This window comes from Protopterus annectens, chromosome 12.part0, assembly GCF_019279795.1.
Source record: "Protopterus annectens isolate FY-2018-M chromosome 12.part0, PAN1.0, whole genome shotgun sequence".
Taxonomy (NCBI): Eukaryota; Metazoa; Chordata; order Ceratodontiformes; family Protopteridae; genus Protopterus; species Protopterus annectens.
In genome coordinates this window covers 1,060,220,304-1,060,247,816 of record NC_056746.1, presented here as the reverse complement: position 1 = coordinate 1,060,247,816, position 27,513 = coordinate 1,060,220,304, and the positions used below count along the sequence as shown (strand labels likewise).

Sequence of the window (27,513 nt, the reverse complement as noted above, 5' to 3'; positions counted from 1 at the left end):
GGGCCTCAGACATGCTATTTTTTTTTTTTTTTTAAACAATAAAATAAACTAAAACACTCACACAAGGCCCCCCAAAAAAAACACACACACCAACTACGAACTAGCGAGGGGAGGGTAAAAACTATATTAATTTAAACCAAAAAAGATATAAACCGAAGGGAAACCTATAACTTTCATACAACTTAAAAGTTTTAAAAGTTTTAAAACCGTTTTTTTTAAACAATAATTAGACTTAGCTTTTGGAGCTCTGACAACCCAGCCTTCACCATGCGCGGCAAACTAGATCTGAGGTCATGTAGGGAGAGCAGGGCATTATGGGTGAGGGGAGGAGCTAGGAGCTCGGATCCATAGCTGGATAAACCATGCCGGTTCGGATCCGATATCGGATCCATACCCACAGGTTGCTGACAAATGAATTCTCCTACTTCAGATCAACAATTAACCACTGAAAAATGAACCAATGGTCAAACAGTCACAAGGTGGGAAAAAATCTACAACCTACAGAATACCACACGACCTCTAAGTTAAAAGATCCTCAGACGCAACACAAGTGGGGGAGGACTAATTCCTCTAAGTTAAACGGTTTTAGTCCCGGGAAACTTTTAGCACACAAGGAAAGCAAGGGGACAGACTAGGTCCTCTAACTGAAACGGGCCTAGCCAGTTGGAAACAGCTAGTAGGATACCACGGAATGAACAATCAAAAAACACAACTTTTCCACAATACAGACAAGAACACACACAATAGCTATTAAAATAGCTTTTTTGCAACAAACTTCTCTGATAAAGAAGAAAGGTACTTAGCTACAGCCAAGAGCGAGGACACGTTCGAGCTACACGAGCGGCAAACGAGATCTGGGGAGAGAGCAGTGCAGCATGGGATACCATCTTAGCCCAGCCAATAGAAAGACTTTGAGCTAAAAAAAGTATGGCAGAGTCGGAGGCGACATTCGGCTCCGAACCCACAGGTAAAACTGTAGGCAAGATTGGACTACATAACATCTGATGTCCTTTTTATACTTCCTCACGAATGGGTCAGAGTCCACAGCTACATAACTCTTGGAAGGCCCTCAAGGAGGACATGAACCAAAGGAAGCTCTGCTTCTGGAGACTGTAATTTGTAATGTGTAACAAAGGTACAAGTCTTTGACCAAGTGGCTGCAGTGCAGATGTGGTCAATGGAGATTCTTGAAGAAAAGGCAGATGAAGTAGCCATAGATCTAGTGGAATGCACTTTAGGACGACAAGGCAACGCCAAATCTTTTTTGGAATAAATCAATCAGCGAGACACAAATCAGCAATCCATTTGGCCAGAGTAACTTTGGATACTGCCTGACCAAAGCGGTTAGGGGAAAAGGATACAAACAGCAGACAGGACTTGCTATACTGTTTCATTCTGTAAAGATACAAACATAATGGTCTGTGGACGTTAAGAAGGTGCAGCATATATATCCGTCCTTATTAGTAAAGTTTGGAAAGTAAATGTATGCACTGGTTAATATTAGTCTCAGTGGCCACTTTAGGCAAATGTGTTGATTCATAAAGATGCCCTGTCCTTATGGAAAATAATGTAAGGAGACCTAGCCAAAGGTCTGGAGTTCAGAAATTCTTTTTGGTAGCTATCACTTCAGCAAAAAGATAGTTTTCCAAGAAATGAACTTCATATTGCATTTTCCTTCTGGTTCAAAGGGTTTCCGATTTAATCCTTAAAGGACCACCATCAAATCCCAAGGAGGAGAGTGAACCTTTACCGGAGATCTAAGGAGGAAAATTCCTTTCATGAAAGCTTTACATAATCTGAAAGATGTTAAGAGCGATTCGTTTCCAACATGGAAGATGGACATGGCTGCTAACTGAAGTTTAATAGTAGAAAAAAACAGCATCTTCCTTAAAGAGTAATGAGAAAGAAGAATGACCAAAGCAGGTGTTGAAAGGGTGTTAACATTCTACTTATAAATCCATATGGAAAATCTTTTCCATTTGCTTCTATAGATTTTCTTGGTGGAAGCTTTCTGGGAGGCCAAGGTAGTATCATGAACTGAGAAAGCGAGCCTGGACCATCTTACTGCCACTGGAAATGGAGAAACCATGCGGGTCGGTTTGAGAGAATGCACACTAAGATGCTGAACTCCTCACTGATGAGATAAGAGTGGGCTCTACTATCCTTGGAGGATATTTCATGTGAGACCAAAGAAAGGGGAACCATACCCGTCGAGGCCAGACGGGGGCAATGATGATGACTGAGATCTTCAGCCTGCTTGCTTTCTGTAGAAACTTTGGGATCAGCGGTAGAGGGGGATAAGCATAGAGGAGACTTGGGGGGGGGGGCAATCGTGAAATCAGAGCGTCCCTCGGTGACTCCACCGGAAGGGGGATCATACCAAAGTACTTGTTGCACTTGTTGTTGAAGGGAGAGGCAAATAGGTAACAGCAAGGATGACCCCAGCAAGTGATGACCATATTTGCTACTATTTGATTGAGGGACCACTAGAGAGGAATCAGAATGGACATGCTGAGTCTGTCTGCCAGTGCATTGGCTTTCCCCAGTATGTGCGTTGCAATAACAAAGCAGTCTGAAGAGATCGCTCATTCCCAGACCCTCATGGCCTCTCTACACAATGGGTAGGAATGGGTTCCCTCCTTGTCTGTTGATATACAAGACTACAGACATGTTGTACATATGAACTGCAATAGTCCCTAGAGGGAGAATGTTCTGAAAAGCTTGCAATGTTAGTAGGACTGCTCTCATCTAAGACACTGATATGCAACTTGGTCTCAGAGGGGGGCCAACTACCTTGGACCATTTTTCCCATGAAATGCCCTGCCCCCACACCAGCTGGGAAGTGTCCATGGTCACTGTGGCTATTGGGGAAGTAATAGAGAATGGTCTGCCCAGAAAGAGGTCATCGGACTGGATCCACCAGTGAACAACACATTTGCAAATTGGGGTATGTTTTATGGAAAATGATAGAGGCTGGCAAAGAAAGCACATTTGTGTCCACTTACCATAAATGTACATGTTCGAGTGTATTCACTGTTGCAGCCATCATTTTTGGGTTATCTGCTTGCAGTAGCCCTCAGTCGGCCTGATTAACAAAGTCGTGGATCCTGCGTTGGTTGCTATCCCTTCTTCCATGACGTCAGGTCGTCAGGGGTATAAAATATGCAGCAGACACCATTAAATCAGTTTTTCTTGCCCCAGATGTCAGGTATCCCCCTAATGGGAAGCAATGAAATCTATAAATATACAAGGTTATACCTCCAACAAAAAAGCAAATACACCAAAAAGCTTTTGAAGATAGCAAAGGAAAGTAGAGGTATATCCAAAAAAAGAAGGGGGCTGGAGGGAGGGTAACAAGGACTGCAACAGTGAATACACTCGAACATCTACATTTATGGTAAGTGTACACAACTATACTATGTTCTTTGTGTTTCACTGTTGGTCATAACACTTGGGTTGATTCCCAAAGCTGAGGATCAGGTGAAGGCAGTCAAGAAAAGTTGGGGCTGGCTAGAATGTCCTGCAGGACTGCGGTTGCAAAGCCTGCCCTTGATTTTGAAAAGATAGGCAGGTGGTAATGCTTGGTAAAGGTATTAACAGAATTCCATGTTGCAGCTTACAAGATATCCCTGATAGGGACCCTCTGAGAAAGGCTGTAGAGGCTGAAGTTGCCCTAGTTCAATGTGTTCTCACCCCCCCAGTGGGGGTAGTTTCCTAAGGTGTTTAACAGAAATGGATGCAGTGTGCTATCAATTTGGAGATGGTTTGTTTTGATATGGCTTTGCCCTCTGCCCTTGGTGCAAAGCTGACTAGTAACTGGTCAGATTTCCTAAAGGGCTTAGACCTAGCCAGGTAGAATCTGAGCTGTCTGTGCACATCTAGAGAGTGCAGGATCCATTTCCCCCTTATTTTGAGGTTTAGGGAAAAAGTGGGCAAATGAATGCATTGACTGAGAGCTATACTGGACACAACCTTAACCATGAAAGTTGGGTTAGTCCTGAGGGAGACCATGTCAGCATGAAAAATGATGAAAGATTCCACAGCCATAAGTGCTTGTAGCTCAGACACTTCTAGCTAAAGTGACAGCCAGAAGAAGGGCCGTTTTCCAACAGAGGAATTTTAACTCTGCTGAAGCTGCAGGCTCAAAGGGGGGGGGGGGATTTTTCAACACAAAGTTAAGGTCCCAAGCAGCTGTAGGGGCTCTTCTTGGTGGCCTTAAGTTGTTAGTCCCTCTCAGGAATTGTTTGATGAGAGGGTGTGAGAAGAGAGGTCGCTCAGTGCTGTAATGTGCAGAGATGGCAGAGGCATGGACTTTAATGGAAGAGAAGGATAGGCCCCTGTGGAGTAGTTCTGCTACGTAATCCAGGATGAGAGGTAAGGAGGGCTGTGCTGAGTCAGCTCCTTTAGTCTGGATCCAGGAACAATACCTTTTCTACTTATCAGTATAGGATTATCTAGTAATGGATTGTCTGGCTTCACTTATGCAATCCAGGACTTGTTTGCTTAGGGTGGCCACTGGAGGAGAAGTCAAGGAATAAACCAGGCTGCTAGGTTCAGTGTCTGCAACTGTGGATGCAAGAACTCTTCCTCCTGCTGAGTCAGGAGAATTGGGAATCTGGGGTAGGTGCCATGGAGGAAACGGGGACAGACTGTGCAGTAGTGGGTACCAGTGTTGGCGTGGCCAGTGTGAGGCAATCAGGATTGCCCTTGGTCTTTCTTCCCTTATTTTGAGTAATACCTTGGTCAGAAGAGGTAGAGGGGGAATTGCATAGATTGCGAGGTTTGCCCACTGGAAGGATAGGACATCCACTTTCTAGGCCTTGCTGTGAGGTTCCTTGGTGCAGAATTTGTTGAGCTGGTAGTTGTAGGGGGAGGCAAATAGGTCCACCTTCGGGGTACCCCATTTTTGGGTCACAAGGTTGAAGGTGATGGGGTTTAATTGCCACTCGTGTGGGTCTAGGAGACTTCTACTTAAGTTGTCTGCCAGAGAGTTTTGGCTGCCTGGTAGGAATTGAGCTTGCAGATGAATATGCATGGCTAAAGGCCGTGTTCCAAAGGGTCATGGCTAGCCTGCAGGGAGGGTAAGAGTGGGTTCCCCCCCTGCTTGTTGATGTACCACATTACTGTGGTGTTGTCGGTTTTGATAAGTAGAGGCCCTGGAGAGCGCAGGGGACTGAAAGCTGTCAAGAGCGTGCTGAACAGCTAACATCTTTTTGATTGACGTGCAGATGAATTTGGTTTGGGCTCCAATGGCCCTGAATGCACCTGCCGTCTAGGTGAGCACCCCAGGCATAGTCTGATGGATCTGTGGTTAGGGTCTGGGTGGCGTGGGGTTGTGAAAAGGGAAGTCCCTTGGTGTGGCTGCATGCTGCTGACTACCAAAGAAAATATCTTTCCTTAGACAGGGTATCATAAGTATAATAGTTTCCAGGTCCTATGAATGCTGACACCAAAGGCTTTTTATGTACCACCGAAGTTTCCTCATATGCAGTCTGACATATGGAATTAGTAGAATGCAGGAGGCCATGAACCCTAGAGCTTGCAGGATTTTCCTTGCGGATAACTGGGTTTTGGTGGCCAGTTGAGAGAAATAGCCTGTCAGGCTTGTTTTTCTGGAGTTAGAAATGACATCTGGGATGCCGTGTCCAGGCTTGCCCCCAGAAATACAATTTTTTGACTAGGGACAAGGTTGGATTTCTTCTCGTTGATATTGCAACCCAGTGAGGTTAGTACGTCCTTTACAAATGTCAGGTGCTGTAACAGCTTTTCCTGACTGTCTGCCTGAATCAGGCAGTCGTCAAATGTAAATTTGAATATTTGTCTGCAATAAGCAATGGCTGGAGCCAGGCATTTTGTGAAAACTCTGGGAGCAGTGGATAAGACAAAGGGAAGTGCAGAGAACTGATTATGCATAGATACTAGCCTGAAACGTAGATATTTACTGCAAGAATCTGACTGCATAGGCCTCTGAGGTCTAGAGGGGCTAACCAGGCATCTTTGGACAGCTAGGGAGAAGCTGCTGCAGTATGAGCATTTTGAATTTTGGTACCACCAGGAAGGTGTCTAGAATAGATCTAAGATTGGGTGCCAGGTGCCCTCTTTTCTGGGTACTAGAAAAAGCCTGGAATAGGAACCCTTGGCCTATCTGATCTGCAGGGACAGGCTGAACCGCCCTCATGGAGAGCAGGGAATGAACTTGGTTTTGTGCCTCTGCCCACTGGTTTGGAGGAAGATCTCGGAATCCCTTTGAAGTTGGCAAGGTGAGGAAATAAAATTTGTACCCCTGGGACACTAGGCTGAAGACCCATCGATCATTGGTGATGGGGGCACAGTTTTCTGCATGGAAGGCAAGTTTTCCTCCTAGGGGCACGGACAGATGAGCAGATGTGAGAGGAGTCATTGGGAATTCTTTCCATAAGGGGGAGGCTTAGCACCCCCTGGTTTAGAAGTGGAGGCACTCCATTGTTTAGATCGCTGAATACAGACACTGCTGTCTGGGGGGGTCTGTTACCCCTACGTCTTGTCTGAAGTGGCCTTGAGGGGGCAGAAAAGGACCAATGTTTTGAGGGACAATGCCTACTGAATCCTGGAGGCTGGACTTGCAAAAAGTCAGTCTGCATAGATTTAGCTTTTTCTTCCATCTTTTTTAAAACCTCTACTGCTATGGTGCCAAACAGATTGTCTTTGTTCAAAGGTGCATTCAATAATTTTGATTTGGCATTATCTGGAGAGTTCTGTTCCTTAAGCCAATGATGCCTTCGAAGTACAGAACCGGTGACCGCCGCCCTGCAGGATGCTTCTAGGGTGTCAATCCCACATTGCAGGGTATGCTTACTGATTTGGCTTGCAGAATGCATAAGTTCCTGCAAATCTTTATTTACTGCACAGTCAGGGAAGGTAGATAATTTTTGTTTAATGAGTTCCATGGGTATGCTGCGGGTATTTCAGCATGTGGAACTGACAATTTAATGCTCTAATGGCAAGAGTTGCAGAAGTATATACTTTTTTACTCTGTCTAAGGCTCTAGAATCCCTGTCCGAGGGGATGGGATTCTTAGCTGTAGTTGTTTTTATTCCTTTAGACCCTTGGGAGATTACCTCTGGGTGAGCAGTAGGATTCTTGAAAAGAAATTTGTGCGAGTCAGGGACTCTAATACCAGTCAGGTTTCCTGGGTGCAGGAGGTAAAGTATCAGGGGTTAGACTGGATTCGATAAAAACATCATTCACAACACCCAGGACAGGGTGTATAGCTAAGGGTCTGTGCTGAGGTAAATCTAAAAAATCCCAGAGTGTTTTTGGACTGAGGGGTAATCCTGGCATCCCCAATAGAAGTGCTCTCAAAGTATGTAGGGTTTCACCAAAAGAAAAATCCTCTGGAGGAGAGGCAGAAGGAATGGATTCCTCTGCATCTGAATCCTCATAAGCAGATAAGGGCATGTCTTCATAATCAGAAACCTCAGGGTCATCGGACTCTTGGTCAGTTAAAGGTGCTGGGGACAAGTCTCTTTCTTTTAGCAGCAGAAGGCTGGAGTCTCTTTCTTTTAGCAGCAGAAGGCTGGAGTCTCTTTCTTTTAGCAGCAGAAGGCTGGTTGCCCCTTAGCAGAAGGTCTTCTGTCATTTTAAGCATCTGTGATTGTGGCAAGGAAGCATGTGCACGAGTTTGGGTCGGTCTTTTAGGCGTAGCTCGTACTCGTGGCCTTAGAAACTCGCTAGTTTTAGAAAGAATTGAAGACGTGAAAGTTGTTGGTTTGTGTCGAATATCGGTAGTGTGAAGAACTTTCTCAGAAGCCGGCGCCTGCACAGCGGCTCTGGACCCATCCATGGTAGAGACATCCGCAGGTTCAGTAGTCAAAGAAGAGTGTCACGGCATACCGGACTCGGAACGGGTCTCGGCAGCGGCCTGCAAATCCACTGATGTGGGCATAAGGGGCTGAGAAAGCACCTGAGTACAGGCGAACTGGCGACTAGTTTAACGGAAGCGTCGTCGGCAGTTTTGGACCTGTGCCGTCTGTCTCTATCCTTACATTTTTTCGGAAGATCGGTAGTCAGATGGCTTACCAAAGCCATTTTGGAATACGGAGATAGACAGCAAAAGTATTTAGCTACAACAAGGGCCTGACTGCAAATAGTTTGGGTGTTGAACAAAGCACAAAATCGGCAACGAGGGACGTCGCGGTCTGGGGCTAAACAGGTGACGCAGTAAGAATGGAAATCTCGGTGTGGTATTTGCTTTCCACAGGCGAGACAATTGTTAACTTTTTCTGACATCGGATAGAGCAAGAAAAAAGGATCCCCAATGGGGTACTTGGCTTTAGAAGACTTCAACTTCAATTTCGGAAACAAAAAACTCAGGTAGTGGCCGACCAACACTCGTGTGAACTGCTTCTGCTTCAGGCTCTTCAGCAAGAAAGACTGATGTAATGGCATCTACTGCCGTTTTTTTTTTACCCCTGACGACCTGACGTCAGTCCTGGAGTGACAGCAACCAACGCAGAAATACTAAGCCTCTGGTATTTGGGCAGACTGAGGGCTACCCCTGGCAGGATAACCCAAGTGCGATGACTGCAACAGTGAAACACGAAGAACGTCAGGGGGACGGAGGGAGGGAAGGAATACGGCAACATGGAAGAGAAGGACATCTATGGTTATAGTAAGATTTTACACAACTTTCCTATGCCCTATTCCAATGTTGCAGTATTCACTAGTGGGCGAGTACAAAAGCTCACTGCTGGCTGGGTGGTGGTCTGGATGAGGATTCCAGAAACCCATGCAGGCCAGCCCTGGCAAATCCTGCTCTGGTCCTGGAGATGTGGTCCAGCTTGTAGTGTCTGGTGAAGGTGTGCAGAGATGACCAAGTAGCAGCTTCCAGAATGGAGTTGGCATCTAGTCATTTAAAGAAGGCTCCAGAGGAAGCCATCGCCCTTGTGGAATGGGCTCTGACATTGCCCATTAGTGTCTTTCTATGGTGAGAGTAATAAAAGGAGATGGCCCTAGCAATCCAAGAAGAAAGGCTTTGCTTTCCTAGAGCCATCACCAGAGCCCTGGGGTGGAAGGAAACAAACAGCTGGTCTGATTTGTGTAGGCTTGGTCTTATGCAAGTAGAAACAAAGTTGCCTGTGCACATCCAGGGAGTGGAGGACTCTCACCGTCTCCCTGAGGATTAGGAAGATTGGCAGGTGAACAGCCTGATTTAGGGAGAGGTCATTAACCACCCTGGGGGTGAAGGAGGGATTAATCTTGAGGGTGACCCTGTCCATATGGAAAACAAGGAAGGGTGGAGTAGCCACGAGGGCTTGGAGCTCTGAGACCTTCCTGACTGATGTCAAAGCTACTAGCAGCACTGTTTTCCAAGTGCAAAACTTCAAGTCAGCCTTGTCAGCTGGTTCAAAGGGATTGCAGAGTTGAGTTTTTCCAGCATACAAATAAGATCCCAGGGAGGAGGACTTGGTTTTCTAGGGTGTCAAGTGTAAAACACCTTTTAGGAAAAGCTTAGATGGAAGCAAGTGGAGGCTCCATAGACAGGCAGAAATGGCAGACAGATGTGCTTTTAAGGAGGAGTAAGACACGCCTGTCTTTAGCAGTTCACACAGGTAAGAGAGAATTAGAGGCCGGTCGCTGTTCAGCAGCTCTGTTTTTTCTGACACCAGATAGAAAACCTTCTCCATTTAGAGATGGAATTTCTTTGTGTTTGGTTTCCTGGCCTGCTGCAGGACTGAGACCATATCCTCATTGTATAGGTATCTTAAGGGAATCAGAATCCTATCAGCCACAGGGAGAGGTGCGGAGATCTCCACTGTGTATGAATCAGTGTCCCCTGGTGTTGTGTGACCAGATCCACTGAGAGGGGTAAACTTGTGGTGATTGCCCTTGGACAGATGAAGTAGGGGGAGCCAGTGCTGCCTTGGCCGAAAGGGGGTCACCAACAAATTTTTGGTGAGTCCTGCTGAATTTTCAGTAGGACTCTCTGGATCAGAGGGAAAGGGGGGGGGGGAGGCATAAAGGAATTTCCCCTTCCAGGACAATAAGAAGGCATCTGTTTGAAGAGCCTTCGGGTCATAAGTTCTGGAGCAATAGCTCTGGAGTTGCCAGTTTGTGGAGGAGGCGAACAGATCTATCTCTGGAGTACCCCACCTGTGGATCAGCTCTAGGAATACCACTCTTGACAGCATCCACTCATGACTGTCTGAGGAAGTTCTGCTTAAGGAGTCTCCCTAGCAATTTTGTTGGGACGGGATGTAGGCTGCCTGTAGGGAGATCGCCTGGGAGATAGCTAGATCCCATACCTGTAGGGATGGTCTGCAGAGGAGATAGGACTTCCTCCCTCCTTGCTTGTTCAAGTACCACATCACTGTGGTGTTGTCTGTGAAGATTGTCGAGGAAAGGTAGAAAGGCCTGCAGGGCCAGAAGTATGGCTGATATTTCTTTGATGTTGATATATCATTGTCTGCACTTGTTTTTCCACAAATCTTGCACTTTTCTTGTGTCTTAACTTTGTTCCCCAACCCAGATCTGAGGCATCTGTGTGCATGATCTGAGAAAGGGGGGCAATTATAGGGGTAGACCCGGGTTTAGGGTCACCTGGGCCATCCACCACTATAGCTCTTGGTGGAGGCAGGGTAGAAGTGGAATTCCGAACTCTAGGGGGTGTGAGTGCTGGGTCCATACTGAGAGAAGATACCATTGCATCTTTCTCATGTGTAATCTTGCCAGTGGCAGCCATGTGGCCGAGAAATTTGAGGATTTGCCTCACAGTCAGAGTGGGTGAAAGGAGGGCAGATTGAAGGTGTTGGGTCAGGGAAAGAACTTTTTCCCTGCAGTAGGAAGGCCATCCTAAGGTCTGTTCTGATTCTGCATCCTAGGAAGACAATGTTTTGTGTAGGATTTAGATTGGATTTGGGGAAGTTTATGAGAAACCCTAGGGACTGCAGAAAGAGGTCCTGGGTGTGGGCTACGAGGCTTGTCTGTCTGCTGCTTGAATGAGCAGATTGTCTAGGTATGGGAAAATTTGCATACCTCTTATTCTGCAGTAAGCAATGACTGGGGCTAGGCATTTTGTAAATACCCACAGAGCAGTGGCGAGTCCAAAGGGTAAGGCACAAAACTGAAAATGCAAGGAGCCTGCTTTGAATCTGAGAAATCTTCTGGAGGACGGTTTTATTGGAATATGCAGATATGCTTCTTTGATGTCCAGGGTCACTATGAAGGCGTGGGAAAGGATAAGAGAAAAGAGAATGGGTAGTGTTATCATCCTGAAGGAGGGAACCTTCAGGAATGGGTTGAGGTGGGAAAGGTTGAGGATGGGTCTTCATAGTCCCTCTTTCTTGAGCACCAGAAAAACTCTGGAGTAGAAGCATGTCCCTCGAGCAGAGGGGGGACGAGTTCTATGGTGCCTAGCATGTCCCTCGAGCAGAGGGGGGACGAGTTCTATGGTGCCTTGGACCAGCAGGTTGTTTAGAACCTCGGGGAGGAGGGACCATTGAGAAGTTGGAGGTAGTGGTAAAGGAAGTTTTGGGGGGAGGGACATCCAAGATGTGAAGTTGCCTTCCTTCAGGACAGACAAAACCCATTTGTCAGATGTCACTAGGGTCCATGCAGGGAGGCAATGAGAGAGTCAGATGCTGCCTGCCCTTTCTGGAAAGGGAGGACTCTGGGCGGAGGCTTAGGTGTCCTAGACCGAGTAGTGTGCTGCCTCCTGTGTGGTCTTCTAGACTTGGAGTGAACAGAGGGACTAGAAGACTTCCTAACTAACTGTCTTGGCTGGGCAGTTTCTTTGAAATTTTGGGATTGCAGAGAGAAGAAGATGCTTTAGATCTTGGAGCTCTTTCCCTTTTTGCTGAAATTACTTAAGAGATCAGCTACCTTGCAGCCAAACAGGGCAGTGTGATCCAATGGAGCATCCAAGAGTTTGGCTTTAAAGTCATCTGGTAGGGGCTGAAGATGCAGCCAAGAGCATCTCCTCAATACCGAAGCAGATGCAGCTGACCTGGCAGAGGCCTCCGCTGCATCATATGCACACCTTAGGAGATGTTTATTGACTTGGGAGATGAGCCCAAGCAAGGAAGACAGGGATGCCTTTGCAGAGCAGTTGAGGATCTCATTAAAGTTCCTTACAAGCTTTGTCCAGTAAGGCCAAGGAGCATTTGGCCATGTGTGACTGGTAATTTGCAGCCCTAAAGACTAGAGTAGCCAAAGTGTACATCTCCCTCCCCACCTCTCCATGGCCTTGCTGTCTATATGCAGGCAGGACAGTGATAGTAAGGAGAAGTTTGGTAGCCCCATCAGTGGCAATAGAAATGGTTGCTGGGTCAGCTGGTAAGCATTTAAAAAGAGATTTGTCTGCATCAGGTACTCTATACAACCAGTCTGCCCTTCTAGGGGCAGGTTGCTGGGAATCAGGGTTCATAAATGCTGCTGCAAAAGCATCCAGGAAGGCAGGCTGGACAGGAGGAATAGGGGCTGGGTTAGGAGATTCCATCTGGATCAAGTCATAGAATCATTGCTGTTGCTCAGACATGTCTGAGCAACCCCATTTAAAATGTTCCCTCATAAGATTAACAGTGCCCCGAAAGATAAGGTCTTCCACAGGGGAGGCAGGTTCAGCAGAGGCTTCTTCTGGGGATCCATACCCCAGAGGGGAAGATATTTGTGAAGAGTAGGACAAGGAGTCCTCTGAGGAGTCAGACATTTCCCTCTTCTACAGGACGGCTAAGAGTAGTCTCTGGCTGAACAGACCTGGGACTAAGAAGAGGTGGAGCAACATGAGGTAGGTCAGGTGTAGGCCTAACGGCCAGGAAGGCGTTGTAGCAACTCTGAAGGCCTGCCAGTTTGGCAAGGCCTCAGGGGTTGAAGCGACATGCTTTGTTTTTTCTTTCAGGCCTACCCTGCGTCTGGCTGGCAGTCGGCCTTGAAGAAATAGAAGGAACAGCAGAGGCCTGCTCTGAAGCACCCAACTTAGAAGATGGTTTCCCCTGGCGTCTGAATCAGGTGCCAGGATATCCTCCCCGGACATGTCATCCACTCTGGATTTTGCGGCCTCCTGGTAGGTACCCACTTTATCCAATGTGGCGGACGCTGGTTCCTCAGCCAAGCTAACAGTGGCTACAGGTTGAGAATCGGTGGAGGGAGGCACAGTGAAAGTGGACGGCCTCGTGAGCTTGGCCTTACTCCTAGGTGGTTCGGATGGGGCGCCTGTAGCGGCTTCCATTCTGAAAGTGATCTGTCTAAGATGCTGGTTTTCGAGGTATAGGTCAAGGGCCTGAAGTTGTTGACAAAGGGTCTTAGGGATGAATGACTTACAAATGATGCAGCTTTTATAATCGTGTTCCCTACCCAAACAAAAACAAAAAAAAAAAGCCACTGTTCATGGGGGTCGCTGTGGGGAATCTGGCGACCACAGCTGCACTTGCGCTTATCGGACATTAACAGACTATAGTAAATACAAAAGGACTGAAGAAAATCCCCAACGGGATACTTATCTTAATGCGAAACTGATCTGACGTCCGCGACTACCAGGAACACCTAGGGTATGGCTGGCGGCTGAAAAGTTATGAGGACTGGTGCGCGCAGACGTCACTTTTATGGCCCATGTACCGACCTACACGTCAGACATCTGACACAACAACAGGGACTGGTAAAGCTTTGGAAACCTGGCCGAAGAAGGGTAAACCCACTAGTGAATACTGCAACATTGGAATAGAAGGACATCACAAGCTGTATGGTTCAGGGGTTGGTCCACACTCTTGAGCAGCAAAAGAAGGGATAATGAAAAAGTTGCATCATCCATGTTCCCCTTTGCCTCATCTTCCAGATGTTGCCTTTTAAGGGAGAGGGTGTCAAAGCCCAAAGAACAACCATAGGACTTCCATGGTATACACCAGCTAAAGGCCTCAAGCCTCTTCCTGGCCAAATATTTCTGAAGCATTTCTGAAAGGAATGCTGCCTACTTTGTAAACTTGTTGGCAACAACTACTGGCAGATCCAAAAGTCTGACATAGTTCTCAGTGCCTAAACAGAACAAGGATTGTGAAAGACTTGATAAGGGAATCAGCCCAGACAGAGGAAAAGTACAGTTGTGTACACTTACCATAAATGTAGAAGTTTGAGTGTATTCACTGTTGCAGTCATCACACTTGGGTTATTTGCCTGCAGGTAGCCCTCAGTCGGCCTGAATACCAGAGTCTTAGGATTTCCGAGTTGGATGCTGTCAATTCTTCCATCACGTCAGGTCTTCAGGGGGTATAAAACAGGCAGCCGACGCCATTACATCAGTTTTTCTTGCCCCAAATGTCAGGAGCCCCCAAATTGGAAGCTAGTATATGGTGGGGAACACCACCAGTAAAAAGTAAATACCAATGCCATTAGGAATGGCCATAGAGAAGAGAGAAAGAGAGAGAGAAAGCCAGGGGGCTGGAGGGAGGGAAACCAGGACTGCAACAGTGAATACACTCGAACATCTACATTTATTGTAAGTGTACACAACTATACTATCTTCTTCGTGTTTCACTGTTGCAGTCATCACACTTGGGTCGATTCCCAAAGCTGAAAGCTGAGGAAGGGTAGAGGCAGTCAAGTAGTGTCAAGGCTGGCTAGTACGCCTTGCAAGACTGCTGTAGAAAATCCAGCTCTGGATTTATAAAAAAAAAAAATTGGTAAGTGGTAATGCCTGGTGAAGGTGTGTACAGAACTCTAGGTAGCAGTTTCCAGTGCCCCTAGTAGGGACTCCCCTGAGAAATGCTGCAGAGGTGGAAATAGCCCTAGTGGAATGCAGACTGATCCCCTATGCGGTAGGTTTTCCATGGTGCTTGTTAGCAGTAATGGATGAAGTGTGCTACCCATTTGGAAAGAGTTTGCTTTGAAATGGCCCTACCCTCTCTGCCCCTGTAGCAAAGCTGACTAGCAGCTAGTCAGATTTTCTGAAGGGTTTAGCCCTGTTAAGATAGAACCTGAGCTGTCTGTGCACATCCAAGGAGTGCAGGATCCTTTCCCCTTTATTCAGAGGGTTAGGGAAGAAGGTTGGCAAATGGATGCATTGGTTTAGAGCTACACTGGACATCACCTTAGGGAAAAAGGACGGGTTAATCCTGAGGAAAACCCTGTCAGCATGGAAAATAATGAAGGGTTCCACAGACATCAGTGACTGTAACTCTGACACTCTCCTTGCTGAAGTTGTAGCTAAACGCAGGGCTGTTTTCCAAGAGAGGAATTTTAACTCTGCTGAAGCTACAGGTTCAAAAGGGGGAAGCGTGAGTTTTTCCAGTACAAAGAGAAGGTCCTAGGCAGGGGTGGGTGCTCTCCTAGGGGGCCTTAAGTTGTTAGCCCCTCTCAGGAACTGTTTGATGAGAGGGTGGGAAAATAGAGGTGGCACAGTATTATAACGAGCTGAGACGGCAGAGGCATGAATTTTAATGGAGGAGAAGGATAGGCCTCTGTGGAGCAGCTCTGCTAGGTAATGAGAAGTTATGTACCTACCATAACGTTCCATGTTAGTTGTCTTCTCTCGCTTTCTTTCTTGCTGGATGGGTTCGGAGCCGATCCTCGGCTCCGACTCGGCCACTTACTAAAGCTCGAGAGCTAATCTTACCGTCTCGAGGCAACCCTATATCCCATGATGCTAGGCGATTACTACCCAGATCTCGTTTGGTAGCTAAAGAAAAAAATTATGCAATATAGTCCTCCAACTGGTGAGGAGGAGGAAAAAGGGGATAATCCCGCCAAAGAACCAATCTAATCTAGTGACACTAAGACAAGCTATTTGGCTGGAAATGCTAGATCAGGACTCTTCAAGGAAGAGGAACAATCTTCTCGGTCTGTCCAGGCTAGGGGGATGGTGGGCGGGACGCAAGAAAGAAGGCGAGAGAAGACAACTAACATGGAACGTTATGGTAGGTACATAACTTCCCAATGTTAAGTTGTCAATCTCGCCTTCATTCTTGCTGGATGGGACCGCGTCCCTAGCACCTTCATCCTGGGTGGCTCAATGGAACAGACTCTTGAGAATGGTGGAACCAAAATTTGCCCTGTTTCTGGAGGCCAAGTCCAATTTGTAATGCGAAACAAAGGTATGAGGAGAGGCCGATGTGGCTGCTGCACAAATAGTGTCTATTGGTAGTCTAGCTTGAAAAGCTGTAGATGTAGCTAGTGCTCTAGTTGAAAGGGCTTTTGGCCTAGAAGTCAACTCTCTACCTCTGAGTTGATAAATACATGCAATCAAAGAAGACAGCCAACTAGATAGGGTCACCTTAGATACCGGTAGGCCTTTCCTGTTCTCTGCATATGATAAAAACAGTTGATCAGATTTCCTGATTTGTTTGGTTCTGTCCAAATAATATCGGAGCTGGCGATGAACATCCAGATAATGTAGTTTTTGCTCCGCTCTATTAGTATAATTTGGGGAAAAAACTTGGAGATCAATAGATTGATTTAAGTTGGTCTGCGACACCACCTTGGGTAAGAAAGACGGATTAGTCCTCAGAGAAACTCTGTCTTTGTGGAAGATTAAGTAGGGAGGACGAATGTAGAAGGCATGAGGCTCAGATACTCTCCTAGCAGAAGTAATGGCGACTAGGAAGAGTGTCTTCCAGGAAAGAAATTTCAATGAACAGGAAGCCGCAGGTTCAAAGGGGGGAAGAATCAAGGATGTTAAGACTAAATTTAGATCCCACTGTGGTGGAGGGTCTTTGGTCGGAGGCTTAAGTAAAAATACACCTCTAAGGAATGCCTTGCAAAGCTTATGGAACATGATGTTGCGGTCCGACAAGCCCATATGAAAATTTGAAATGGCTGCCAACTGAACTTTTACTGTGGAGGAAGAAGATCCCGAGTGAAATATTTCATCTAGGAAGTCCAAGACCGAATGAATTGGAGCAGTAAAGGGATCTATATTTCTAGCTTTTGCCCAGAAGGAGAAACGTTGCCATTTACTAGTGTAAATCCTTCTGGTGGAAGATTTAAGGGAAGCTACTATGATATCCCAGACGGGATTAGAAATCATAAGAAGCCTGGCTAGGGACGGAAGTGGAGCAACCAAGCAGTGAGGTTGAGAGAAGGTATGGATTGGTGCAGCTGCCCCGACTGGTGGGTCAGAAGATCTGGAACCGTGTCCAGATGCCAAGGCTGTACCAAAAGATAACTATGCAGGAACGGAAACCGTATCTGTCGAGGCCAATAAGGGGCAATGAGAATCATCTTGGCTCTCAAGGCGGTTGCTTTCTGAATTACTTGTGGTATTAGAGGAAAAGGTGGAAAAGCATAGAGAAGCCCCCGGGGCCAATCTTGGACTAGAGCGTCTCTGGGGGGATGGCCTGGAAGGGGGAAGAGGGTGAAGAAGTCGGGGCATTTGCTGTTTTGAGGTGTAGCAAAAAGATCGCACCAAGGAAGGCCCCACTTCTGAAAAATCTCTTCCGTCACAGATTGTTTGAGAGACCACTCGTGAGGCATGAGAATAGCTCTGCTCAACCTGTCCGCTATGATGTTGGACTTCCCGGGGATATGCGTTGCTATCAGAAACCGCTGAGAAGAGATTTCCCACTGCCAAAGTCTGAGTGCCTCTCGACACAGGGGTAGGACTTGGTTCCGCCCTGCTTGTTGATATACCACACTACGGACATTTTGTCCGTTTGGATTGCAATAGTCCCCAGGGGAAGAGTGTCCGAGGCTCCAATACCTTGAGTATCCAGCGGCATGGCCGACTCCACGTGATAGTCGGTAGTGGCATGCAACTCTAAAGTAGCGGGTGTCAGGGGCTGCGAAATTGCCTCACTGAGAACCGGCAACTGGCTTAGGAGAAACTTTGTCGTCGGTTTTGGGCCTAGGTTGTTTTTCTCTAGCCTTTTCTTTGCATTTTTTTGTAAACTCTGGTAGTCGGGATGGCTATCCGATGACATTTCAGGATAATTAAACTGGCATCCAAAAAAGTTTAAAGCAAAATCATACAGACGCTTAATAGTGCATTGGTTAAATCTAGCACAAAACCGACAACCAGTAACGTTGTGATCAGGGCCTAGGCAAGAAATACAGTAAGAATGAAAATCCTTATGAGGTATTTGCTTTCCACAAGAAATGCAATTAACTTTTTCTGACATCGGTCTGGAGCAAGAAAAAAGTTTCCCCAACGGGGTACTTAGCTTTATTGAAGACTTCGGATCTGAAACTCAAATATGAAAATCTCAAGAGCCGACCGGCACTTGCAAACTGCTTCTGCTCCGGGCACCGCATGGCAAGAAAGACTGAAGAAAATGGCGTTGGCTGCTTCTTTTATACCCCTGATGACCTGACGTCAGGGAAGGGGTGACAGCAGCCGACGCAGGACCCAAGACTTTGGAATTCAGGCTGGCTGAGGGCAACCTGCCAGCAGGATTACCCAAATGTAATGACTACAACAGTGAAACACGAAGAACATCATAGAAAACCTACAAAACACTGCACCTAGCCCAGTTTGGTTTCATCACAGGCAGATCATGCATACTAAACCTTCTTTGAGAAAGTCACCAAGGCAACTGTTGGGGGTAAATAATACCCCACTCTAACAATGTAAACAAACACACGGATATAGGTATAAACCCATACGTTACACATTGGACAACGAGCTGGCTCTCAGACAGGACCCAGAGGAGGCCAGCCACTAGTTGAGTCTCTCAGGGCTCTGTGCTGGTTCCACTTGTTTTCAGCAACTATTTCTTGTAATTCAAGACCAATGTCAAGGGCCTCTGGCTGACCAAGTATGCAGATGATTACAAACTAACAGCAGTCATAGAATCCCCACAAAACTAAACATTGTAGAGGAAGGGATAACACAAATTAATGACTGGTGTCAAAGGCATGGCTTAAAACTCAATGCCAAGAAATGTACAACAGCACCCCCTTTGGGAAGTCAGCCACCCTAAGAAATTATCTCACCAAAAGCACACACCCAAGTGTAGAACCAGTAGTCAGGGATTTTGGTACACATGTAGACAGTAACTTGGCTTACTACCTTAGACACACGTTGGTTGAAAGGAAATCATTCTATGTTGCTCAACTTGTATGCAACAGTATGGCATCCAAGTCCAAGGAAGTCTTTGTTCCTCCATATACAGCCATAGCAGGCCCATCAATGAGTGCAACACCCCCTTTGCAACAACTGGAATGCCCAGAGAGGGTCCTCACAAAAAGAAAACGGCATAAACAGCATATCCTACGCATATCACCTCAAAGCCCTCTCCCCCCTCGGTTTCCTACAGACTGTTGAGAGATGATCTATGCTTGACCTACAAGACTCCATGGATCCCACTCTGATAGACCTTTTGCATATCCAGAAAACAAATTGCATCAGAATTACTTCATCTAGGGATTTAAACTTTGTTTGCAACATAAATAGGACATGGAGGGGCAGGTGTGTGTCTGACAGAAATCTTCTCTAGAACAGGCTTCCCATCTATGTGAATTAAAGATCTGACCTAAACCTACTCAACAGAAACCTGAACCAGTGGATGGAAATTGGAAATACACCCCTGGTCTAGAACCTATGTTTCTAATGGATAGAGGCAGCATATAAATCTTGCCCTAACTTACATTTACCCCTTAAAATAACCTCTAAGGCACAAACATGTGGGATAAAATCAGAATGCGTGGCTAGTGGTCATTACACTAGTATACACTTAACCTATACCTAGTTTGCACCATCACACAATCAATACAGCTACTATTCTCTCAAAACTAACCACATTACAGACCCTATCACCAGTTCTCCCACGCCACACCAGAAATACTTCACTTCAAACCTGTCCCCACCAAAGTCAAACAGTACAAGTCACCATAACAACCTCCCTAAAAAAATATCTAAAACTAGCAGATGCAAGTTTAGCTTACCTTGCACTACCTTAATTAATAAATGAATCTAGGAAGCATACTTCCCTCACCATCTGGAAAAAATCCTTTGTCTCCCTACTATATAAAGGTGGCCCATCCACTAATCAACTTCTAACTTCAGACCCAGATTTATCACCCCCTCAAAAATCTAAGGAAATTTATCGACCCAACTGCTAGCTTTCCTCCTCAACTACAATCTCCTCTCACCACGCCAACATGGCTTCCAGCCTTCTCAGCACCAACACAGCTCTCCTCTCATTTCTCATCACTTCAAATACTCTTAGGAACATAAATCTCCTAGTCTCTTAACATTATATGACCTCTCTTTGGTCTTTGATACCGTCTCAAAACCCCTTCTCCTTTTACTTAAACATCTTATGGTTCAAATCTTGCCTTCAACACAGAATTTGGAATGTAAAATGGCTGCAAGCCTTCTACACATTCATCCCCTATCCTCAGCTCATTTAAATATATTCAACAATCTGTCCACTGCAGAGATTATTCCATTATCATCTGTAAAGCTCCCTCTATCTCCGATCTTCAGTAAGTCCCTCAATATTCCTTCATTTTTACGTGGGGGGAGTGGGACGGCACCAAGCGAAAGCTGCGATGGTGGTGGGGGGGCAGAAGCACCCTCCTCCTGGCCTAGCATTTTCTAAATTAAAGGCACTCTTACACTGACTTAAAAAAGCGATCTTCTCTAGACATAAAAGACACTTAAGGTGGAAATTCTTTAGCAAAACCTATTTGCTACAGGCTAGTGGACAACATTTCCAGGGATATAAATCAGCTTCTAAAACTTCAGTACAACAGAAAATTAACAGTTCACTAAAATGCATAGGAACTGTAGCAGGTTACAAAATAAAAGTCTAAGCAAAATAATAATTAGAAAAGAATTCCCACAAAGCAGACCCGTTGTGTGGAAGAAGGCTTGATGGGAAGGAAGAGTAATAACTGTACATCTTGATCATAGCAAAAACGTATTAAGACTGAGAACTGTTCTGCCCCTCTCTCTACCTAGCATCACTAACATTCGTAATGAGGGGGAGGCAGTCAGTCTGATAGGTAAACAAATGGAGCAAATTCATTTTCTACAGTACTGCATTACCAATCCCAATGACAAAACAGTCAGCTTTACAATGGTCATGACTACGAAAAAGTTCAAAGAAATAATCACGAGTTCTGGCAAAGACACTGCATAACTACCTGCTTTGCCTGCAGACTCTGTCAAATAAATTGTCCTAAATACTTAATGACATGTTGCAGAATTGTGTGTTAGGTACTCACTGTACCACTTTGTGCTCTAGCTGTCAACACTAATATAAGCAATCATTTAACCAGCCCATTAAACAGCTAGGTGTGCTGTGTTGTTGAAATCATTCAGTCAGGAGTTAAAATTCTAAAGCACAAAAAGTGCACCCATACTTACAGATCTTTCATTCTCCAATGGAAGCTCAAAAGCGCATCGAAGTTTAGAATCCATCAGATCCTCAGGTTTTGCTTCTTTCCACTAGAAAGACAAGTTCAAAAATGTAATCAGAAAGTAGTGTAGAACAGTCACATGCTAGTTTGTTAAATACTGCCAGTTTAAGAGCTTCAGAAAAAAACAAACAAAAAAAAGAGCTGTGTACTTAACATAACTTGGAATCTGTGCTATCCAGTGTAATTATTCATTACAAATGAGTCTAGGATCCAACATCAGATCTGAGCCGGCAACTAGGAAGACAGCTTCTGAGCTCAAGCTCCTCCACTTCCCAAGATCCCTAGCTACCTACAACCCTCAGATCAAGTTTGCTGGACAGTAAAAAGAGGCAGTGAATACTGCTTAAGAAAATGAAAGGATACTAAGGTATACATCCCTCCCCAACTCCCCAATCACCAGAAGGAGGGGGAAGGAGGATGGGAATGTGAAGAATAATGACACTGGATAGCACAGATTCCAAGTTATGGTAAGTACGTAACTATCTGATACTGTGTCATTACTGATCATGGATGGGTCAGAGTCCCCAGCTACTACTAACCCTGGGAGGTCTCATGGAAGGCTATGCCAGGGCACAGAAGAACCAAAGGAAGCCCTGCTCCTCCTGGACACCAAGTCTAACTTGCAATGAGCAACAAAGATATGGGGATTAGCCCAAGTAGCAGCATGTGCAAATCTCATCTAAAGAAAGCAAAGTCAGAAGATTGTGGCTACTGACCTAGTAGAGTGAGCTTTGAGTGGTTCAGTGAGCTCCAGGTGTCTGCTTTTGTAAATACAAGAAATAGACACCTTGGAAACCGCTTGACCTCTCCTGGCCTGAGAAAAGGCAACAAACAGCTGATCAGACTTACGAAAATTTTCAGTCTGCTTGAGGTAAAAACGTAACTGCCTATGAACATCCAAACAATGCAAGTGATATTCTCCTTTACTGGAAAATTTTAAAAGAACACAGGAAGTTGAATTGACCGATTATGATTCACCTCTGAAGCTAACTTAGGGAGAAAGGAAGGATTGGTCCTGAGAGACACCCTATCCTTATGGACTACCATGAAGGGAGGCTTTAAGCAGAGAGCCTGCAATTCAGAGACCCTCCTGGCTGAAGTAACAGCCACTAAAAGGCCATCTTCCAGGACAGAAATTGTGGTCACAGGTAGCCGCAGGCTCAGAGTTTTTGTGTTAACGACTGCAGCACCATAGTGAGATTCCATGGGAGATGGAGGGATCTTTTACAGGAGGGTCTGAGTAGAAATATCCCTTTAAGGAAGGTCTTGCACAGCCTAGAAGAAAAAAAATGGGACTTTAGCTCAAATGGAAGTTAGAAACAGCAGCCAGGTGGAGTTTAATTGTGGAGAAACTAGCAACTTGTTGAAAAGAGGCCACAAACAAGATGACAGGAACAGAAGCTGAAAAGGGATATATACTGCATTGTTTTGCCCATATAAAGAATTTCCTCCATTTGCTGGAATACACCTTCATGGTAGATGCTTTTTGGGAAGGCAAAATGATGGTCTTAACCGGGAAGGAAGCCTGGACTGGAAAAGAATCACTGGAACGGGAGGTACCAAGCAGTCAGATGAAGAGACTGAAAATTTGGAAGAGGAAGCTCCCAAGGATGGGAAAGGAGTTCTGGAATGGGATCTAATATCCAAGGTGGATATTTCAGATGAAACCAAAGGAAGGAAAACTATGCCTGACGAGGCCAGAAGGGGGCAATGAGGATGAGAGGACTATTCAGGCAACAAGTTTTCTGTAAGTTCTTGGGGATGAGAGTAGTTGGAGGATAAGCATATGGAAGTCTCGATGGCCAATCATGAACCAGAGCGTCCCTAGGTGACTCCCCCCGCTGGGGTGATCAGGGCAAAATAGTTGTTGCATTTGTGGTTGTCCAGGGAGGCAAAAAGATCGAATCACGGAAGATCACAGCGGTCGAATGTCCGACATGCCACTGATGGGTTCAGGGCCCAACTGAGAGGACTCTGGATAGATTTGCCGAGTTTGTTGGCTAGCACATTGGAACTGCCAGGAATGTGTGTTGCAAGAAGAAAGTGCCTGGAAGACATCATCCATTCCCACAATCTCATGACCTCTCTGCACAGGGGATAAGACAGTGTTCTTCCCTGCTTGTTGATGTACCAGACCACTCCCAACAGGGAGGCATCCGTGGTCACCATGGCTTGGGGATGGGGAAGACAGAAGGGTCTGCCTAGATGATCACCCTGAGCCTGGAGCCACCAAGTAAGGTGGCATCTGCAGACTTGAGAAGACCATGGACATGGGATGAATGTGAGCTGACCACTGCATCACCAGGGTCCATTGCAGGACCCTCAGTTGATACCTGGTGAGAGGAACTAACTATATGGTTGCCACTGAACCTAGCACTTGCAAAATAAAGAGGACTGTGGGATGCTCCAGATCCAACAGAAAACAGACCTGGTCCAGGAGCATTTTGCCTCTGTGTTCAGGAAGTGCTGCAGTCTCTAACACCATGTCCAGAAGAAACCCAATGAATTCCAGGCTCTGACACGGAGCAAGATGGGATTTGGGCAGGTTGACTGTGATGCCTAGGTCACGAAAGAAAGACTGAGTGTGTAATCTGTGGCCAATGTAAGTTGATGCCTTGTTGGGGCATGAGGAGCCAATCGTGCAGATACGGGAAGACCTGTAAGCCTTGCAGCCAGAGATTATCTGCCACCACTTCCATACATTTGGTAAACACCCAGGGGGCTGTGGTGAGTCCAAAGGGCAACGCTCTGAAATAATGGTGACTGGCCCCCAGCCAGAATCACAGGTTCCTCTTGGAGCGTCTTGTCGATTCTGATGCGACAGTATGCATCCTTGAGATCCACTGAGGACATCTAATCATCCTTGCACAGAAGATGCAGAATGGACTGAACAGTGACCATCCAAAACTTTGACTTCTTAACCGATAAATTTAAAGCACTGATGTCCAAAACGGGACATAGGTCTTCTGATTTCGTGGGCACCAAAAAGAAGCGAGAGTAAGTTCTGGACACTTTTTCCTGTTGGGAACTCCTGGATGGCTCTTTTTTGAAGGAAGTCTTGAACTTCTACAAGGGCCAACTCCTATGGCGGGGGGTGGAACATCTGGGAGAGATGTTTTGAGCTGGAAGGGGCTGAAAAAGGGTACGAAGTAACTTTGGACACAATGTTTAACACCCACTGATCAGAGGTAATGCTTGTCCAGATTACTGGGTGGCAGAAGAGCCGAACCCAGACAGCCTCAAAGACAGGACAGCCAGCCAGTGTTTCAGAAGTGCTGAGGGGGCTTCTCTGAGAAGGGTTCGAACTAGCCCTGGTTCTTGCAGACCCCCCTCTGCCTTGGGGGGGGGGTGGCATCTGTCAAACCCCCTTCCCCAGTCAGAGGAAGAGAATTCCTGTGAAGCATCCTGGAAGAAAGACGGAGACCTGAGGAACCACAGTTTACTACCCCTCTAATTTTTGGAAAAGGATCATTGGGAAATACAGAACGTCAGCCTGAACGTGGACAAAGTCTTTCCCTCCTGCTCGCTATGGGTTAAAGTTTCTTTGAACGAAGGGCCAAACAGAGTTGACCTGTCAAAAGGGGTGTTGGTTAAAGACTCTGAAAGATTCCTCACACCCGCAAAGGCAAAGCCAGGAATAGCACCTAATAGCAATGCTGGTGCCCGCTGCTCAAGAGGTGGCCGCCACTACATTGGAGGAGATCAACCACATCGAGGCATTAGCCAGGGAAGTTAGAGTAGACAGCTTTCGGAGAGACCAATTTGAGACTCTCCAGAGGTAGCAACTCAAAAGGAAGTGGAGAGCTCTGAGACAAAGTCCCTTTGCAGCTTGGTAAAGTGTGCTATGTAGTTGGTTGCTCTCAGTTCAAACATAGCTGAGGCAAACGCAGGCTTCCCAAAATGGTCACTCACCCGGGACTTCCTGTTCGGGGGCTGGACTGTGGAGCTCTGTTTGGCGTATTCCTTTTTGTAGCTCCGGCTACCACAGCATCAACGGGAACACCCTTGCTCCAAAACACCTGGTCTTTGGGGGGAACTTATCAGCCTTCTTAGGAACCGGTTCCACTGTGTCTGGCTCCTTCCACTCCGTGCTGGATATGAGCTGGACAAGCTCATCAGCAGTGGGAGAAACCCAGGCAGCAGATGGGCACCGTCCCAAAGGCCTTCAGGAACACTGATTCCTCTGAAGACAGGGTGGGGGAAGACCACTCGCCTTTCTGTTCAAGGATCTTGAGGATGTCCCCAAAGTACACCTCTTTAGATGAAGTCTGGGGGAACTGTCTCCTTCCAGAAATCCATGTCTGCAGTGAGGGACTCTCAAGGGGAATCCAAGTTGCTCCTCTTACACATCCTCTTCAGAGGAAGATCCTCCACAGGGGCCTCTGGGGAGGACTCTGAAGAGGAAGGTGACCCAATGGGGGCAATGCCCACCTGAAGGCACTCACGGGAGGGCTGACCCTGGTAGGATGATGAGGTCTCGCCACCCAATGTCAAGTGAGGCTCAGGAGGATCCAGAGTCGATGTAGAGGCAGCTGCCCAGCAGGAGACAGTTCTCTCTATCACATGGAAGGCCGAAGGTGACAGAAGTTGTGACCCCAAGGCAGCACCAATGTCCCCAGACGATGTCAACCCTGAGCTGTCCAAAACAGAGGCCCCCAGAGGGAGGGAATGGTCCAAAAGCTCCAGTCCTGACTCCACTCCTCGGTATCCCCCTCCGAGCTTGTGGGGACGAGGTATCTCCAGCTCCGAGGGCAACAGAGCTGAACCGGTCAGGGACCCAGACAGTGTGGGAAGGGAAGCAATACCCGACACAGTTGGCATCTCCTTAGGGATACCCTGACCCTGAGGGATACCCTGACCCTAGAGTACTGAACTCAGACGGGTTGGTCGAGGAGATAAGAGTTCCGTGGAAGGCAAAAATCTCCTGGGCAAGTGGGCAGGGGATGGCAACAAGCTCAACTCGATTTGGGCCTTGAGAAATCTCATCATCCTATCCATATCTGACGGGAGCAGTATCCTGGTGGAACGGGAAAGTTTGTGAGGAATAGCCCGACCTAGCTGAGGGCCTGGGGTCTCAAGAAGGGACCTGCTTGAAAGCCTTGGATCCTATCTTCTGGGTCTGGAGGAGCCTACAATAATGATAGGATCCAAGGGACTTCTCTGGATCGAAGGGTGTAGAAGATTTCACAATCGGATTAGAGGGCGGTCTAGGTCAGCTCGAATCAGAGGACCGCCAAGGCTCCAAGATCTCAGATCTGACAAAGGAAGCCAGGGCTCTTGGAACACAAAAGCCCAGATTGGAATGTAGGGAGGCTGATCTCGGATCCCAGGAGCTACAATCCGAGAGCCTTAGCCTTTTAGAAGGGGAATCCCTGGAGGACGAAAACTTCCTTTGGGGATCCAAAGGAGGTTTAGAAGGGGAACCCAAAACCAAGCGAACCCCTTTGACCAACCATTTCAGCAGGAGCTTTTTCATGCTGTCAAGGAGAGCCCTAGGGTTGAATCCGGCACAAATGTCGCATTCAACCTCCAAATGTGACTCTGCGAGTCAGAATGTGGCATTTTCCGAATGCATGAGGAGCACCACTTACAACCAGTGGGCTTTTCCGACTTTTCCGACATCGCACACACATACACACCACCCGCACACACACCGCCTGCAAACCAGCAAAAAATAGGGGACGGAAGGAAAGAGCAGAAAAAGAAGGGAATAGAAAAAGGGCAGAAACCCGACAAAGGGGGTTAAAAAATACTTTAAAGATTACCAAGAGGAAAGGAAACTACCTGAGGGAGATAGATGGCAAGGAGGGAGACAAGAAATAGCCAAAAAAACCCAAAAGGAAATGAAAAAAGCTAGCTATCTTAACCTAAATGCTTGAGCTGCAGGAAATAGAAGTTATGTCCTTACCATAACGTTCCATGTGGAGTGTTCATCTCGCCTTTGTTCTTACACATGGGTTCGGAGCCGATCCTCGGCTCCGTGTCGCTGCAAGCTCTGCATCGAGAAGAAGCTCGAGACAATCTAATACCCACAATCCCCCTCTGCCTTTACCTCAGATCTAGTTTGCAAGCAAACCAGTCTCCAGAGAGAGCACACTCATGCTTACATCACATATGCACAGAACTAAGAGTCTATATATATATATATATATATATATATATATATATATATATATATATATATAT

At 46.5% G+C, this 27,513-nt stretch overlaps 1 protein-coding gene across 1 annotated transcript in view; it reads right to left on the bottom strand.

Annotated features, from left to right (window-relative positions):
- VAPB (VAMP associated protein B and C) overlaps positions 1 to 27,513 on the bottom strand; it is a 242,516-nt gene that overhangs the window by 169,976 nt on the left and 45,027 nt on the right. Inside the window, exon 2 of the mRNA XM_044090073.1 lies at positions 21,275 to 21,355. Coding sequence (XP_043946008.1) covers positions 21,275 to 21,355 — 81 coding nt within the window. The remainder of the gene's footprint in view (positions 1 to 21,274; positions 21,356 to 27,513) is intronic.